This window comes from Aythya fuligula, chromosome 1 (genome assembly GCF_009819795.1).
Source record: "Aythya fuligula isolate bAytFul2 chromosome 1, bAytFul2.pri, whole genome shotgun sequence".
NCBI lineage: Eukaryota > Metazoa > Chordata > Aves > Anseriformes > Anatidae > Aythya > Aythya fuligula.
In genome coordinates, this window is record NC_045559.1 from 36794468 (window position 1) to 36812036 (window position 17569).

Here is a 17569-nt window from a genome sequence, read left to right on the forward strand (position 1 = left end):
TACAAAATAGAGTATTTCCTTAAGGAAATGACAAAGAGGAGTGGAAATCTAAGACGCCATGCAAAAATTCTGCATTTATAGCATGGACTATAGAAAGACTAGGAAATTCCAGAATCAGACTTGCTGAATATAGCATTAAGTTTGTAGTTTCATTAGACTGGGACACTCAGACATCCAGTTTGACTTACACAAATACAAAGCTAAATCAGAAATGATGTTTCATGAGAAAAAAGTATCTTAAAGCTCTGTTTCAAATGTATCACTGTATAACACCGTGAAGCACTCCAGTGAGCTAGTGCTTTGAATTTTTTAGATTAACATGAATGTCTCTGTCCACTCTCCTGTCTCCCTTTTTAGGTCACTTGTTTTCTGCCTGTCATATAAAGGAGTTATTTCCTTTTCTGTCAATTCAGACTGAAAAAAAGAATGACATTATTTAAAATGGTATTATTCATTTAACTCAGACAAGAACTGAAAACTACTTTTCCAAGACTCAATGTTTTCATGACTTGCAGCTGGTTTTAAAAAGCATGAAGTTGTGTTTACTTGTGTCTGTCTGTCTTTTCATAGGCATTAGTAACACTGGTTGCATTTCCAGAGATGGAGAAGTGGCAGAGAACTACTCTGGGACAGAAGGATTACATGTGATTGAGGTGGAGGCCCCTTGATGTTGAAGGGAGGGAGGAGGCAAAAAAGAAGGTCCTTCTCTCTTGGGCAGTGCATATGAAGGAGGTTCTGGACCATGTATGGGAAGGAGACATGAAACAATGCAAAAAAGGATTAGGTCTCTTTTAGCTTAGATCAAAATGAAATATATTGTATATTGATTTGATGTATTTTAATATATACCACTTTCCCAAAACATATGTACAAAAAGCATGGGTTACTGTTTTGAAAGGCACACCTACGCTGCAGACATCTCAGAAGCCAGGCAAATTAACAGCTGCTTTGTCAAAATTACTTAGTGCAAGATTTCTCTGTTGCATTTCAGAGTGTAAAAGTACCAAATTACTCAGTTTTAAAACAGAAGGATCCCCCAGTCTTTGTACAAGCACCTACTGCCTTTTGTCTCTCTGTTAACCTGTGTGCTTGTTCTCTGAAGTGGCAGCAAGGGACCCGCAGTGTGACTCGAGCACAGAGCAAAGCAAAGGAAGAGCTGAAATGGGGCACAGGTGAAAAAATTAAAGAGAAGGCAAATGAAAACAGAAGTCCATTCAGAAATAATGTTATTATTTTGAAAATAAACCTTATCAGACAAACTTGACTTAGTTCTTTGATTAAAATATCCAGAAAGCCAGCCATACCCTGGGCTGCATCAATAGCAGTGTGGCCAGCAGGGTGAGGGATGTGATTCTCCCCCTCCACTCTGCTCTTTAGATATTTGGAAGAAATTATTCACTGTGAGGGTGGTGAGGCCCTGGCACAGGCTGCCCAGAGCAGCTGTGGGTGCCCCATCCCTGGAGGTGCTCAAGGCCAGGCTGGATGGGGCTTTGGGCAACCTGGGCTGGTGGGAGGTGTCCCTGCCCATGGCAGGGGGTTGGAGCTGGGTGGGCTTTAAGGTCCCTTCCTACCCAAACCGTTCTGTGATTCTGTGAGCTATCAGTGGATAGGGATGTCCATACAGAAATAGAAGTATGTGACATTTTGTTAAAGATAATAGTGCTACATAATAACCTGACAAAATTATCATATTAACTATTGAACAGTGAAAACCAGTTTGGAACAGGTCGTAAAAACACCTGCTTCCATCACTGAATCACAGGGTTTCTAGTGGGCTTCAGTGACCACTAGTGCCAAACACAATACGGCTTGGTACTTTTTTTTTTAATAAGTGATGTGCAAGAAAATACATAACTACTCTTTGGTAAAGTTTCAGAAACGACAAAGATCTGCAGTGTTAAACAGAGACTAAGCAGCTAAGTAAGCTGGATTGCAATGCAGGGAAGTACAGGTGGTTTGAAAGAAGGATCTGACGGAAAAAATGTTTTATCTACACACCTGTTTTGCACAGTATTATAGCATTTGGGGGGGGGGGGGGCAGCTAGGCGAAGTGTAATAGGATACACCGGAGATTTTATTTTATTATTTGGAGTTTTTGTGGTTGGAGTCGTACAGAGACACGGAATTAGTGTAAATGATTAAAAAAAAAAAGGGGGGGGGGGGGAGAGCCTCGGGCTTGGCCCCCGTCACCGCCCCTGCCCCGCCGCCACCGCGGGAGGGCCGGGCGAGGCGCGACATGGCGGCGGCGGGCGGGGGGCCGGCGGCCGAGCTGCGTGGGGTGCTGCTGCCCCCGCGGCGGGACCCCCGGGGCTCGGAGGACGGGGACTCGGAGGAGGAAGAGGAGGAGGAGGCCGAGGAGGAGCTGCTCTTGGCGGAGGCCGCGCTGCTGGAGGACGCCGGGAGGGAGATGGCGGCCGCGCTGCCCCCGCGCCGGGCCGGTGAGGGGCGGCGGGGGGCGGGCGGGTCCCTGTGCTCCATATCCATGTCCTCCGTGTCCCCCCGTGTCCCTCCTTGTCCTGAGGTGGGCGCCCAGCTCCTTCTCCGGGGAGGCCTCTCTGAGGGAGCCCTGCAGCCCCGGTGCTGAGACCTTTATATCATTCCTATTTCCTTCTTAATTTTAAAGTAGTCAGGCCCAGACTCCCCAGATACTGATTTTATTATAAGGTAAAACAGTACAAAGTAGGTGGTGAATCTCACAGAGCTAGCAGAAGGAAGTGTACACACACAGTCGTATGACCACACACAGCAAAAGTAAAAAAGCATAAAGTTTTTCCATTCAGACTATGTTTTTATTTTTATTTTTAACCTACATGGCATGTAAGCGTGATGATAGTTGGCCTTCAGGATTCCCTAGGTTGAGTACTCAGGCTGGTGACATTGGAGCAACTTCTGCTTAGCAGAAATGTTTTATCCATAAGTTGTTTAAAAAAACCTGCTAAATTCAGCTGGGTAGCACGGGGAAAATACACAGAAAAAATGTCATAGGCCTAACATCTGCAGACACTGAGGACTGGTGTTTTACTAAATGAATGAGGGAGAGAGGATGGACAGAGGGGGCAAACCAGGTCATGCAAAATGTTACAGATTATTATTTCAGAGGTGTTAGTTGCTTATAATTTTGGCTGGTTCAGCTGCAGGAAATACTTGGTATAGAAATGTGTCCAAAGAGCATGCAGGCACCATGATACAACACTCTGTGACAAAGTTGTTCAGGATTGAATCGCACACTATCTTGGCATAAATGTCGTAGTGTTAAACTATATGGTTGTGTCTTTAATTGGTTTGATAAATATTCATAGACATGTTTAATTTTGTAGCTCTCACACCTAGAGAAGCCATTTGCCTACTTGTTTCTGAGGTTGGATGTACTCATTTTTAAATACTACAGGAAAGACTGACATTAGGAATTTTCTGAAAACCATGTTTCTTTACTTTTCCTACTGTAACTTATCATACAAAAGATAAAAATATCTTTGAACAAAACAAAATAACCCTTCCAATTAAACCAAACTTTTATTCTTTACAGCTGGCAATAACAGTGGTTTCACTTTTCTTTTTAATGTTTCAGTTGTCATACAAGAGAACTCGAAAGAGGAATATGAAGCAGTTGGACGTTTTCCATTAGTTGGCCCTTGGTGGAAAGTTAATGTTAAAGTTAAAAAAGTGGGGTCGAAGTACTTTGTGCAAGGATATCCATCATATTTTCTTCGAACTGATATAGAAGAAAACAACCGACAAGTCTTTTCCCTCTTTCTGAAAGAATGCAAAGTTCCTGATTATTTTAGAGAACAGTTTTTCACTTGGCTTCCTCCTGAGTGTGCACTGAGTTTTGGAAATCTTGAAGAAAAACTAAAACAATTCCAATATTCACATCCACCAACAGGGAAGAAACAAGGAGACACCAAGGATTTTGATATCTTACACTATGTTTTGAAATCCGGTAGGTATATCGCGTACCAATTTGTTAGTTTTATAAGCTAATGATTATATCTCTAAGATACTTTGTTCAAACTGACATGTCTTCATATGAAGTGTATATTCAAAAGAATATTGAACGTGCGAAAATTCTTGCACATTTTTAAATTTGAGGGCAGTAGAACAACTGACTGATTAAAGGTGGACATGCAAGGATTTTCCTGAAATCTGTAGGCTTACCGAAGTGGAATTGTCTGTGCTACAGGTGCAAAGACAGTGTCGTAGATTTCATTGATTTATTCAGACTTACTAAAAATGGCTTCAGCACTGCTTAAACATGGTGGTTATGAGTTTTCGGGCAAATATGTATTCAGAAATGGTACGTCTGCTTCTTAGTAGCACAAACAGCTAATTCCTCAGCTCAGTCCAGATCAGCTGCACCGAACAGCCTAGCTGCCTAGGTGTTTTATAATTCTGCCCATCAGCAGGCTGTATGGCTGGGGATCTCCGTGTGGAAGCACTGGAGCAGAGATGGTTTGGGACTCCTGATCCTGTTGTGTAGCTGGTTTGATGCAAAATCCACTGAAATATGGCAAGTTAAGGCATGTGCTCAGCACTAGCTTTTGTTTTGCTCTAATGGTCTGTTTCCATAATGCCACGTTACTGATGCAGGCAGAAGCTGCCCTGGCCTGGTGCTGTACAGAGCCACTTGGGTAACAGCAGTACCACGGGACTCAGTTCTCTGGTTCGGAGGTCTTTTAAATCCAGCAGCAGCTGTGCATAAATTTGTATTGGGTTGGGTTGGGTCTATCCACCACTATGTGCATGTCAGTGAAGTCTTCAGTACTTGGCTTACTGGGCAGTGGCAGGTCAAAAGATGGAGGGGACTGTTTTGGAGGACAGATCGTGTCTGATAAAGAGTTCGTAAGTCTGCTAGACTTGAGCTGACTTTGCTCCAAATCACGTGTAAAGAAAAGAAAAAAATCACAGTTCTATAACTTCAGGATTTTTGTTTCGTTTTTGTAATGGTAGAGAAGTTCTTAGCACTTCAGAGCTTTTCATGACCGTAAAGAGATTGGATCGTATAGTGGGAGGAACTTTGATCTAGTTCGCTGCATGAATTTTAATGGGATATGTAGATCACTTCTGATTGTCTAATGCATTTGTTCTTTTTTGTTGAAGAAGATTACACTGTGTGGCTAAACATACTGTTCCCTGCTCTTGTAGTTGGCAGATTTTTCCCTAATATCTAACTTAAATTACTTTGCTACAAACTTTTCTCTATCATTGGGAAGTAGAAAAAAAATATCCCCCTCCATGCTATGTTGCTATTACTACTATAGTCACTTTTTGATTGTCAATTAAATGTTTTCAACTTGAACAATTTGTTCTTCAAGCAATGAAGATATTTTTACCCAACAACAGTGCGTGTTGATTCTCCTCTTGAAAATTAATCATTTTCTTCAAAGGGGAAATGTTTCACTTTTGCATTTCTGTAAGTAAGGTAGTTATAACAAAAAATACGTAACCAAGAAAAATTGGTGTTTTAAATTTGGAGTTCTGAAGTTTCCTTGACACTTCCGTAAGAATTGCTTTTTTTTTTTTTCTTTTCTTGCCAAGAGATAAAACATGTAAAAGTCTCTAAAACTTGTTTTTAAAGTGAGGTGTAGAAGAAATTAGTTTCATTATTCCCCTTTTGCAGATCCCCAGACTGGTACCCACAGAGGGAAAGTGATAGCTTAAGTTTGGGATCATTGAGAAAGCCAGGGGGGAGAACTATTTTCCTAAATTCCTGCGCTACTCCAATCTTATGTCTATTTTATTTTATTTTGGATTTTAATTTTTGTTTTGTACATCTGTATGAAACTTATTTTTAAATAGGAGGGACAGGTGTGGTGAAGTCTGAACTGGCTTTCTACAACAGGCTATTGCATATGCAGCTTAAACTAAATGTGTAGCTTAAACTAAATGTGTAGCTTGTATTTTTCATGTGAGTATATTTAGTTTCAGTTTATATCTGTTCACATTTTTTTTTTCTAAGGCAGTTCAGGGAAAATAGACTAAAAGAATTTGAAAAGGATTACAGAGTAAGAAAGTGGAAGAAATCAGAGATGGTTTGGATACAGGGGAGACAGAAGGATAAAAGCCAGAGTCAGTTTAAGTTACCTTTACAAATATTTTTGTATATTGCTTAAAACTTTCTTGGTTTATGGTGCATACAGTTGCAGGCAAGGCAGTATTGGTAGCTCTGACTTTTCCGATGATACTGGAGTTCTTGCCAATTCTTCTGCCACGCCATTTTTGCTGTCTTTTGAATATGGTGAATTGGCAAAGAAGGACTGGAAACGATGATACAGATGGTGAGACAGTACATTGTCAAGATGAGATGCTAACAAAATTGGATGCGATATTAAAGAATGAGCCATGGAAACTTGGATTCAACAGGGTAAGTAATGTTAAGCAGGGTAAAAAGTGTGGTGGTTGTTACATTTGATCTTCATTAGAATATTGTGTTGTTTTGGTTATGTTCAGTTTATTACTTAGGAGGTAAGTCTAGCTCATTTTAAACTGGATGATTTACTCAGCTCAGTTTTACCGTTTTTTTCCTCAGTTGGCCTACAGTTAATTTCTCAAAAGATTTTAAATGTGATCGTGTTACAACCTTTTGTTTTGTCTTTTCTTTAAGGAATAGAAAATTCCTTAAGGTATTACCTCAAGTACTTGAGGTATCAGGTCAAATGTAAGAAAGCTAATTTAAAGCTCAGTTCTACTCTCAATTCTACTTTTCAGCTTTATACCAGCAAATGAGATTTTCTGCTCTTAATATATAGAACAGGACCTATGTTTCATGGCAAGGTAGATAAATTATGCTGTAAGAGGTAGTATGGTCTAGTGTTTTTTAATAATGGGACTTGCAGTTGCTGTTTACCTTCGTGTTTTCCTTTGCTGACACCAGCTACACTTTCTGTGCAACTTTGCTGCTGCATCTCACCTACCCACACGTGTAGCTCAGATGAGAGGTAAAGTTTAATAGTTCGGAAATGTAATTCGTTAATCCCTCAGCTCCAGCCCTCCAGTGCTTTCACTGACAGATGTTTTGACTTTCCTTTAGAGACCTCCAATTTCAGAGACTCAGCAATCTGTCCAATCTGTTCCAGTGTGTCACATCCTTTCCTTTAAAAAGCTTTTACTGATGTATTATTTGACTATTCCTTGATGCACGTTAAACTTGTTTCTCTCGTTCTGTATAACAAGGATCTGCATTCTCACTGCAGTTTTAAGTCTAAATGTTTGTTTTTTTTTTTTTTTTCTTGATAGTTCATCTTCTTTTGTATGTCTCAGTATTTCACTATTTTTCTCTAGTCTCTGTAAAGGTCATATGTTTCTTGAAGTATCATGATATTCCAAATTGGATATAATATTCTGGTTAATGTCTTACCTGTGCTATGTTTCTGCAGTTTGCATCTTGAAATCATGCTAATTAGGAGCACATAAGTTCTCTATAGTTTCTGAGTTTTTTGATTTTTAAAGTTTCTCGTTTACACCGAAAGAGAGGAGTTACCATTCCATCCTTTTTTTTTTTTTTTTTTTTTTTTTTTTAATATTTTGCTCTCATATAGCTCGAAAAACATTATGTACAGTGTGAAAAATACATGTGCTTTTATAGGCATCCACTCTCTGAATTGCAATTTATATTTACTCAAAGGAATGTTATCCAGCAAGAGGGAAAATAAAATATCTGAAATAAATATGTTTGCTTTTATTCTTTTTGGGGAGAAGATTACCTACAGGGAACTGAAACTTTCTTACTGTGAGGCAACATGGGAAGCCTTCCGTCAGTGTGAACATCTCCTCCGGCAGATTCCTGACTTGCAGAAGAATGCATTAATTCTGTACGATAAACTCAAGAAACGGTGTAGAGAAATGGGACACACTTATGAAGATCAAGATGAATTAACTAATTTTGTATCTAAAGATATGTCCATTGAGCACGCTTGGCAATCTCTTGAATTTTTGAAAGACGAGAAGATCGTGATCAGGGAGAAAAAACTCGTGTTTCTGCCTCATCTTTACAAATCTGAAAGAGACATTGCAATGTATATAGGTCGTCTGCTGTCAAACTGCTCGTGGCAACTGAATGTTGATGCGAGAAAGATACTTAACACTTTTGAGACGTCAGGAGAAACGGCAGATGATGAAATGAATGCTGTCTCGGCTCATGAAACGGAACACCTGAAGGAAGATAATCCAGGCAATCACAACTGTGAAAATCCACAGCTGGAGTCCACAGCTGGCACCCAAAGTAAGGGAGAGGTAGATATAGATCAGGTGACTGCTGTGGAAAAGATTTGTTCTAATCCTGTCACAATCATAAGCGGAAAAGGAGGGTGTGGGAAGAGCACAGTTGTTAGCTGCCTTTTCCGTCACTTAAAGCAGGTAGAAAAAGAAGTGGAAGCTGCTTCTAAAGACTTTGAAGGAGACCTGGACGCATCTGAGGAATGGGGCACCTTTGATCATCACTCGGAGTCAGAGAACACTGGCACAAAGAATTGTTTGAACGTACTATTGACCGCACCTACAGGGAGAGCAGCAAGCCTTTTGAGTGAAAAAACCAGTCTTCCTGCATACACTCTGCATCAGGTAAGGATTTTCTTTTTAAAATCTGTGTTATTATTTGTTGTTTTAGAAAAAAACTTGTTACTGAAATTTTCTTATAGCGTTTTTAGTTATTAATGGTAATGCTTTTGATGCTTGTCAGCATTTGAAAATCATCATTCCATTCTGGGGAATCATACATCAATCATCACAAATACATTATTTGCTCAACTTTTCTTTTTTCGCTTTTATACATCTCAAATTTGTGCCTTTTTAGGGCATCTGGTCTTTTTAGCTTCTCATTTATTATACTCTGTGTAATCTGTAGCAGATACAAGAGCAGAAATAGCTCCTTAAATGGCAAACCTGTTTTCCAGTGTCCTGTTGCATATTGATATCTGCACACAGGTGAAGAGACCAGTAGCCTGGGGTCAATGAGATGAATTTTATTCACGCTGTTTTCCTACCTACAGTCAAATACTGTGCAATCTTTCATTATTATTATTATTATTAGAAAAAAGTAGTAAGCAAACTGTTTGTTAATAAACATAAGTGTCTGTTGTTGTAGATGGCAGAAGGTGTCAAGATATTGGAGGTGTGGAATAACTTGTATAATTAAAAATTATAATAACACAGAAGATACATTGGGCTTATTTTAAGTTCTGTTGGAAACTGGGTAGTTGCCTGTTCCCCTTCTCTGTGCAATGTTGGGGGTTCATTAGTGTGAACAAGCAGCTGTAGAAGGAAGTGCTCTGTTACTGAGCAACCTATGTCCTGACCTTATAGCCTTTGGGATTCCTGCAGGAAAAAAAAAAAAAAAAAAAAAAAGAGCTGTGCTCTCTGGCCTGCCATTTGTTTTTCAGAATTGTTGGGGTAATCATTGGAAACAGTTTTCTGTAGCTTGAAGTGTAAGCAAATAGAGCAAGGTGTGACTTGATGACTTGAGCAGTAAGGACTTGTCCTATACCCAGCACTGGGAGAAGGAGATATAACCTGGTTAATTTACAATTGAGATAATCACATAAATAGATTCAAGTGTTTCCATGCTTTCAGAAAGAATACTGTGTATTTGGAGTACAAGTAAATTCTTCCCCTATCATGTAGGAGAACAAATGCGTACTTGCTTCAGACTTTTATATGTAGACATTCTCAAAACGCCCATGCTGATCTTCCTGTGTTAAAGCCCCAAATTTGAGGATGCATTTCTGTGCTTTAATGCAAGTAAGTGCTGATTATCTCAGCTAGCAATGTATTCACTGAGGAAGGAAACAAAACTGCTTGAGTATTGTGAGTCTTACAGGTGTGAGTTCAGAATTTCAGATAATACTTCTAAATACAACAGTAGAAGATGTTCTACCATGCTATGGCTACCTTTAAAAAGCAGTTGTTCTCAGTTCATTAGTGTCAGAACTTACTTTTAATATATTTTTAATTTATTTTGTTTCATTTCTAGATCATCTATAGTTTTAAATCATGGAGACAGACTGGACAAGAATTCCCGTGGAAGTTTTCTACTGTGACAGTTCTGATTGTGGATGAAGGAAGCTTGGTGTCTGTACATGTTCTCAGTTTAGTTTTAAAACTCTTATATGAGCATGCCGAGCTTGCCAAACTTATTATTTTAGGTAAGTGGGAAGAAATAAATAATTAAGATAATACAGTATTGAATAATACACAATACACAGAGTAACTATCACAGCTGCCACTGATCTTGATGGGTCTTTAAATACCCAGAAAATTACATTGGGTAACTTGTAACAGAAAGCACTTGGGTATTTCTGCTTACGCATAAAGTCAGACCAGGTCGACTGGACTCTTTAACAGTTTTCTATCTCATCTGTCAGGATGAAAGTGTCATTATCTCTGTTATCTATTTAGTAGTGTTTTGTCAGATTCTGTAAGTATTATGACTTCCACGTGGTAGCTTATATATATCTTGCAACTGAGAAATTTTTCTCATTTCCTTAAATTTAAAGAAGCTAGTGTCAGCATATGAGTCAGATGTGAGATGACTGGTTCCTTGGGGCTCTTAATGCTAGAATCAACTAGTTTTAATGCAGAAAGGAAAACAAGTGTAAAATGCCAGTTTTCTGCTTTCTTAGAAGTTTGGTTTTTGCATGCCATTTATGGCATTCATTTTGAAATGTGTAACTTTCAAAATGTGTTTGGATAAGATATAACCACTGTTGGTATTCATGATGCAGAGTGATTTGTACCTGCTAGTTAGGCATTACTAAGACAGGAATGTGAAAGATTTAAACTACAGAACAGTCTTACTCCCCAGACAAAGTTTCTTAGATACTTGAAAGTTTCATTTCACATGAAATGTACTGAGGAAGCTTGTGATTCCAAAGTCTCATCCTGTGAGGTACGATGTGGAAGGTTGAATATTTATTAATTTCAGTGGTTGTTTTTTTTCCAATACAGTTTTTTTTTTTTTAAATGTTCTGTTACTGCTCCTCACAAAGCCTAATTTGCATTCTGTTTAGGTGATACTAGACAGCTACCAAGTATAGACCCCGGAAATATGCTACTTGATATCTTTGAGAGTCTAAAGCCAAGAGGTTTTTCTGTGGAACTGCGAACTAATCACCGAGCTGAATCACAACTAATTGTAGACAATGCAACAAGGTAGGATTTCCTTTTGTGTGTAAGGAGCATTCTTGCAGTAGACACGGTGCTTTACCTGCAAAAACACATCAAGATTTAAATCTATGGTACTGCTTCTGTTACATCTTATTCAAAATTCTGTTACATTCTTATTCAAAATTAGTAACACTGTTTTCAGTCTGTATGTATTGTATAATAAATGAGAAAAAGTTTATGAATGATGAACTTCAGGCTGATGCAATCCTTTAACTGGAAGTATTTTTTTTTTCTGTTTTCCCTCCATTGCTCCGGTGAAGAATCTCGCAGCGGAAGTTTCCTGAATTTGATGAGGTGCTGGAAGTTTCTGGTTGGAATAAAGCACTGACGATGCCGAGACCTGAGAAGAAATTCATTTTTATCGCTTTACCTTCTGGTGGGGGTAGTGACAGTAAGTGTGTACACTCAGTTTGTGATCTTGACCTTCCCTTTTGTAAGGCAAAGACTGTTTGGCTGGAATTGACATTTTGGGGAGATTTTAGTTTTTTTTTTCATTTTATTTGTGGTATAGATTTAAATGCTAGATTCATCCTTTGAGATTTGCCTGAGTTAAGTGCACACGGCAAGACCCATTGGTGCATAGGATATGCTATAGAGCTCCAGCTCACCAGTTACATTTTGAAATGGGTGTGATAATGCTTCAACCAGTGCCATCAGATATAATTGTCTATTTATGCTGGGGTTGAAGCTGTCAAACCTTAAAAGATTACACATTTTATAAGTGAAGCATCTGAGTAAAGACCAGCTGTAGCCATGTAATCTCAACTCTAGTATAAAGTTAAGAAATTGGAAGCAAAGGGGACACCACTATTTCATTCAGGATGTTTTGGGGTCAGGATAATTCGTTTTGTTTTTGGATTGTTATTGGATAAGTGGATTGAGGGGTCTCCACTTTGTATGCATCAGTGTAATGTGGAAAAAAATAATAGTGGGGATATTATCAACTCATCTTACTCTAGTAACTTACTCAGCTAACAGAACACTAAAAAAGGATTTCTTCTGGGAAATTTAAATGTATAGTTCTGTGGTTAAATAATGGTCTATCCATACCTCTCATGCACTGTAAAAAAAAAAAACAAACTTATTTTGCATGAAATACAAGCTGTTTATTAGAGAAGTAAGCATTTCTCTCCTTCCATATCATACTCATCTCCCATTTTGACAGTGGGATAGCTGCATGATGCTTTTTGGGTGGTGTGTATAATATATATGTGTGTGTGTGTAAATGCATACATACTTAAAAAGTTGAAATGGCATTGAAGCAGCAAAAATGATTTCATACTCAATTATGTTTTTCTTTCTTACATTGTTTGTTCTTCAACTTTTTATGCCTTATCTTTTATGTCTTCTAAATCAGATTTGCCAAGTGCCATAAAAGCTTTACTTAAAGAAGGACCTGGATTGCAGGATGCCAGACAATCACAGTTCATTGCTTTCAGAAGGTAAAAGAACACGTAGGCAGACATTGAAGTATCTTTGCTAGCAGCCACTATCTAAAAATAGCTGAATATGTTGAGCTGGAGAGACTAGTGACAATATCATAAAAATGAATAGAGAGAAAAACAGACCAGGTGTCTTCTCCTAAGCCTTCTGGTTGCCCCCAGTCTCTTTGTGGAGAGTTGCTAGATTTTTCTATAAATTTTCTATGTATTTTTCTGTTATTTTGCACCATGCTTTTTGACTCTGTGTTTGTGTTCATCTGTACTGTTTATGTTAAGTAAATGAAGGATGGACTGGGTGGTGAGTTTCTGTAGTAAATTCTCCGAGAGCCTGTGCTGTGCTGTTGGCAACAAGGCAGAGCTCTTCAGAAGCAACAGGTGAGGGCTCAACTCCGGGAGGAACCCACAAAACACAGTGTTGCACCTTAACCTGATGAGAGACAGTTGAGATGACATCACATGGTCTGTACTCAAATCTATCCCATCATAGCAGCAGTGAATTTCAGGGCGCACGATGGGAACATTTAACCTTACTGTGTAGGCATGCTGCTGTGACAGGTGGGCTGTAATCAAATGGTAGAAGATGTGACAAGGGCCAGGTCTAGATATGTAATGTGGATATTTGGAAGCACAGTACTGGTCATTTAAGGAGGGCAGGATGGCAGGAGGGCTCTAACAAATTCTCAAGAAAGATTCACTCACATATCAAGCACTGATTATGTGAACCATCACAGACCATCAGTAATACAGGTGGTTTCACAGAAACACCGAAATGGTAACGGATGGGGCTTTGGGCAACCTGGTCTGGTGGAAGGTGTCCCTGCCCATATTGGGGGGGGGTTGAAATTGGGTGGTCTTTAAGGTACCTTCCAACCCAAACCATTCTCTGAGTCTGTGATTCATATTTTTGTTGTGAATATTGAAATACTCTGAAATCAAGTTTATTTCTGCATTCTGGTACAGTATTGTACCTGAATGCAGAAATTAATGGAAATCAATGATTTCCATTGAAGATTCCTTGATATTTACAAGTACTTAATCTGCATTTAAAAGTTAAAATTCCATGTCTTTAAAAAGCAAGTATATAAAATAACCAACTCTTCTGTCTAGTTATAATACATACATGGACAGGTTTTATCCAGGCTTTAGTTTTGTTCTTTGTCTTAAAATTAAGTCCAACTAATCTAAATATGCATCACAGACATCACTGTCAATCATATTTAGACAAAACTGTTATTTTACTGCTTTATCTTCAGAACTCTGAATTAATGATTTTTTTCAATCATTGGTGGAAAGTCGTCACAGCTAAGATGAACTTTTTTCCATTGCTTTTTAATTATTATGCTAATGTGGCATTGGCATGTAATTGTTTTACGTTTAGTATTCTTTAAGTACATCATGAGTCTGTTCATGTTTTTTGTTTTTTTTTTTTTTGTGTGATGTAGGCAAGATTGTGATCTAATAAACGAACTTTGTTGTCAACACTATTCAAAGCACTTAACCAGGTAAGCTAGTGTTTTGCAATTTTTACCCTGAAGAACCTCACTTTGTTTTTGAAAGTGTTATAACCAGAAATAGTAAGTGATAGTAAATGCATACGTAGTAAATACATTTCTCACTTTTTTCTTTCTCTGACCTAGAGACCATAAAAGACGACTTTTATTTCAAATTGGTGACAAGATTTCCTGCACACGGAATACATATCTCCAGGATCTCTTGCCAGGCAATGGCTTTGGAAAGGATCCTGATCAGAAAGAGGATCATAAATGCAGAAATGGAGAAACCACCCTCAGTTCAGCAGCTGCTGAGGATGGCAAACGATTGTGCAATGGAGATATATTTTTCATAACAGATGTAAGTTGTTGCTGAAGGAACTTGCACAGGAAATAGTGGTAACTGATCCAGTCCTTTCTGAGTCCTCAGAACAAAGCAGTTCTCAAAGTTTAGTCCATAATAGATACCTAGTTGTTCTAAAAACCTATCATGTGAAAGGCTACCCTTTTACAAGAAAGAGGCAGATTTATAATAGAGAATTAAAAATAAATCTCTGGGCATTTTTGTAAAATGAGTTTCAGTTGGTCTGGTCTTGTTCAGTGCTGTGACTTTTTTTTTGGTCATAAATTCTGTAAATACTCAAACATATTGTAAATGAAATACACAGTATTTTGGATGTAGGCACATAGTCTTATGTGAAGAATAAAGCTGATGTTACAGCTTGAGTTCTCCCCCAGTAAAAAACTAAGCTGAAGGAAACCCACACCAACACACAATCCTAAGTTTTTCTGCTCAGCACCTGAGTGAATTGAATTGTTTTGACTCAGCAGAGGATCCAGTGAAAATATCAGTATTTGTGCCTGGGGACTGTATAGGGTTGGTGGAAGAGAGCAGGCTTATCTTCATTTGTGGCAACAAATTGTTAAATGGGCTGGCTGGTAATATTTCATCTTGTCCTAAGGTAATTGAAAATTTCTGGGTATTAAAACTTCCTTTCCTGGATTTTTTTTCATACTAAAGAGGAGTCAGGGTAGACCCTGTACAGTGAAAGTATTTTCCTTGAAGATGGTCAGTGAAAGATAGTAGTCTTTTGGGCTTAGTGTCTTCTGAAACTATTTCACTTGGTTGACACAGCAGCAATCATAACATGGAAAGGTAGCATATAGACACGTGTGGAAGTATAGACGTTGATCAAACTGCTGATACAAGCTTACTGCTAAGCGTTCTTATGCTATTTATTTCTTTAGGATGTAGAAATTAATAAACAGCGCTTATTGACCATCAGCAGCACATACGGCTCCACATTCACTGTGAAGTATAAGGCTCTGAAGAAGCTCTGCCATATAAAACATGCGTGGGCCAAAACTATTCACACTTTTCAGGTAAAAACTGAAGCAAAATGAAGCTATCTGGTGATAAAGCTTTCTCATGCCTTTATCTCACTAATGCACTGTATTTTCACAAGGAAGTATCAAAGCTCTCTCAAAACTAAAATTCCTTGAATGCAGGACAGAAAATACTGTCAGGAGTGTCCCTGTCTGTCTCCAACTTGTCTGTTGTTGTAAGCTGTCCTTTTCATTTTTTATTTTTTACTACTCGCCGGAGATCTTCATTTTATAAGTTGTTTTTAAATATGTTTCAGGGGTCTGAGGAAAAAACTGTGGTGTATGTGGTTGGCAATCCTGGGCGTCAGCACTGGCAGCACGTGTACACAGCCGTGACCAGAGGGCGCTGCCGTGTCTATGTTATAGCCGAAGAGAAGCACCTCAGGAGAGCAGTCACTAACAAGAGCAATCCCAGAAAAACTCGCTTACAGAGATTTTTGAGAGAGGAAATTGCAGAAACAAGCACATGCCCAGAACAAATTTCCTCTACCCTGACAAAGGATGCTCTGGACCCATCTGAACCTGGCACTGACCCGGTTAAAGAAGAGTCAGCGGATCTCAGAAAAGACCAGATGGGTGATTCACAGCAGAAGATAAGTCCGTATAAAAGACAACGAAATCATGCAGAGAATCCTGAGGATGCCACGAAAACATCCTCTGTAAGTATCTCCTTACTTTTTAAAGTATTCAAAGTTTAAATATATTAAAATTTTCAAGATGACCAGTAATTTGTGAAGCAGTCAGGTTTGGCAGATATTTTCTCAGAGTAACGTGACCAACAGGGAAAAATTGGTTATAATTTCAGGGGTAGTAAATTTATACATCTTGTTACTAAATGTTACTAATTATGAACTAGCTTAGACTCTTTATTAGCTTATTCTTTGTGCACAGAAGTCAACTTTTAGGAACTGATCTGCTGTAACACATTTACATACAATGTCTTCATTGAAGTAGATCTATTTTTATACAGGCAAACATGCTTAACAGATTATTTTTTTCTTACTGTATCTAATATCTGTCACGGGTAAAGAGCTCTTATTTTTTGATGCTGTTACTGTAGTTTAGATCTGGTCTAAACTCTGATTAACATTTTGTTTGTTTGTTTTCACAGCCAATAGTACAAGAATCCCCACTTGGTTCTTCCAGACTTCAGAGTCTAAGTTTGCAACATGTAACTCCTAGGAAGCTTTTCAAAAGCTAGCAGACAATTAACTATCCTCTTTATGAATACACCCATTTTTTTCAAGATTTTTGGCATGGAGAAGCTGGGTATGCAAATGATTTTCAAAAGCTTTCCTGTAATAGTATTTTCTCTAAGAACTGCTTATTTTAAAGTGAGCCTTTTATATTTTCAGTGATCTGTTTTTAGTAGATCTGTTTTCCTTGGTGCATTAGTCATCAAAAGCCTTATCAGTCTTTTGTTTTGGTGAAAAAGGAACTTAGTTCTTTTAGGATCCAGAAGTATCCTTGAATAATACATGGGCATTTTGTAGTTTGAACACTGTAGCCATACCAAGTTTTATCTATTTCCTCATGCTGCAGCATCGATTAGAATCTGTTATTGATGTGCCAAAGTTGCACTTTGGTCTTCAGTCAAAAAAATAGTTTAGAGAAATCTAAACTACCCTGCTTGTAATGTGGCAGAATTATGGGCATGAAGCTTTGACGGATTATGGATTTTAATCTTGTTATAACAAGAAACAAAAGCTGCAATCATTGCCACAGAATTTTTTTCCCACTTTGCACTTGTGAATGATGTAAAACTTGCCATCGTTGCTCTACCCTATAAAGCCGTATGCTGCTAATGACCTTGGGAACAAAAGCAACATTCCAAGTTAGGGTTCAAATATCATGCTGCTTTTTTACACGTGTTTGTGTACTGCATGATTTGATACATTGCACTGTATGAGGATAAATAAGATGAATGTTTACACAAGCTTCAGATGAATTAAATTTGAAGAGAGCTTGCATACTTCTAACAAACTTTTTTTTTTTTTACTCATACAGCAGGAAAAAGTGTACCATGAACATAATCATGGTATTTTTTTTACTCAAACTGCTACTCTACATGTAAAATAGAAAAATGCTACCTCG

At 38.3% G+C, this 17569-nt stretch overlaps 1 protein-coding gene across 1 annotated transcript; it reads left to right on the top strand.

The window, feature by feature from the left end:
* The first annotated feature begins 2236 nt into the window (after positions 1 to 2236).
* On the top strand, positions 2237 to 17501 carry HELB (DNA helicase B). Its single transcript, XM_032188787.1, has 13 exons — positions 2237 to 2438; positions 3569 to 3940; positions 6138 to 6361; positions 7696 to 8556; positions 9965 to 10136; positions 11001 to 11142; positions 11418 to 11548; positions 12515 to 12599; positions 14042 to 14101; positions 14237 to 14450; positions 15338 to 15472; positions 15733 to 16134; positions 16587 to 17501. Exons 1-13 carry the CDS (start codon positions 2237 to 2239, stop codon positions 16674 to 16676), a joined length of 3090 nt encoding a protein of 1029 aa, XP_032044678.1. The 3' UTR covers positions 16677 to 17501.
* The last annotated feature ends 68 nt before the right edge of the window (positions 17502 to 17569 follow it).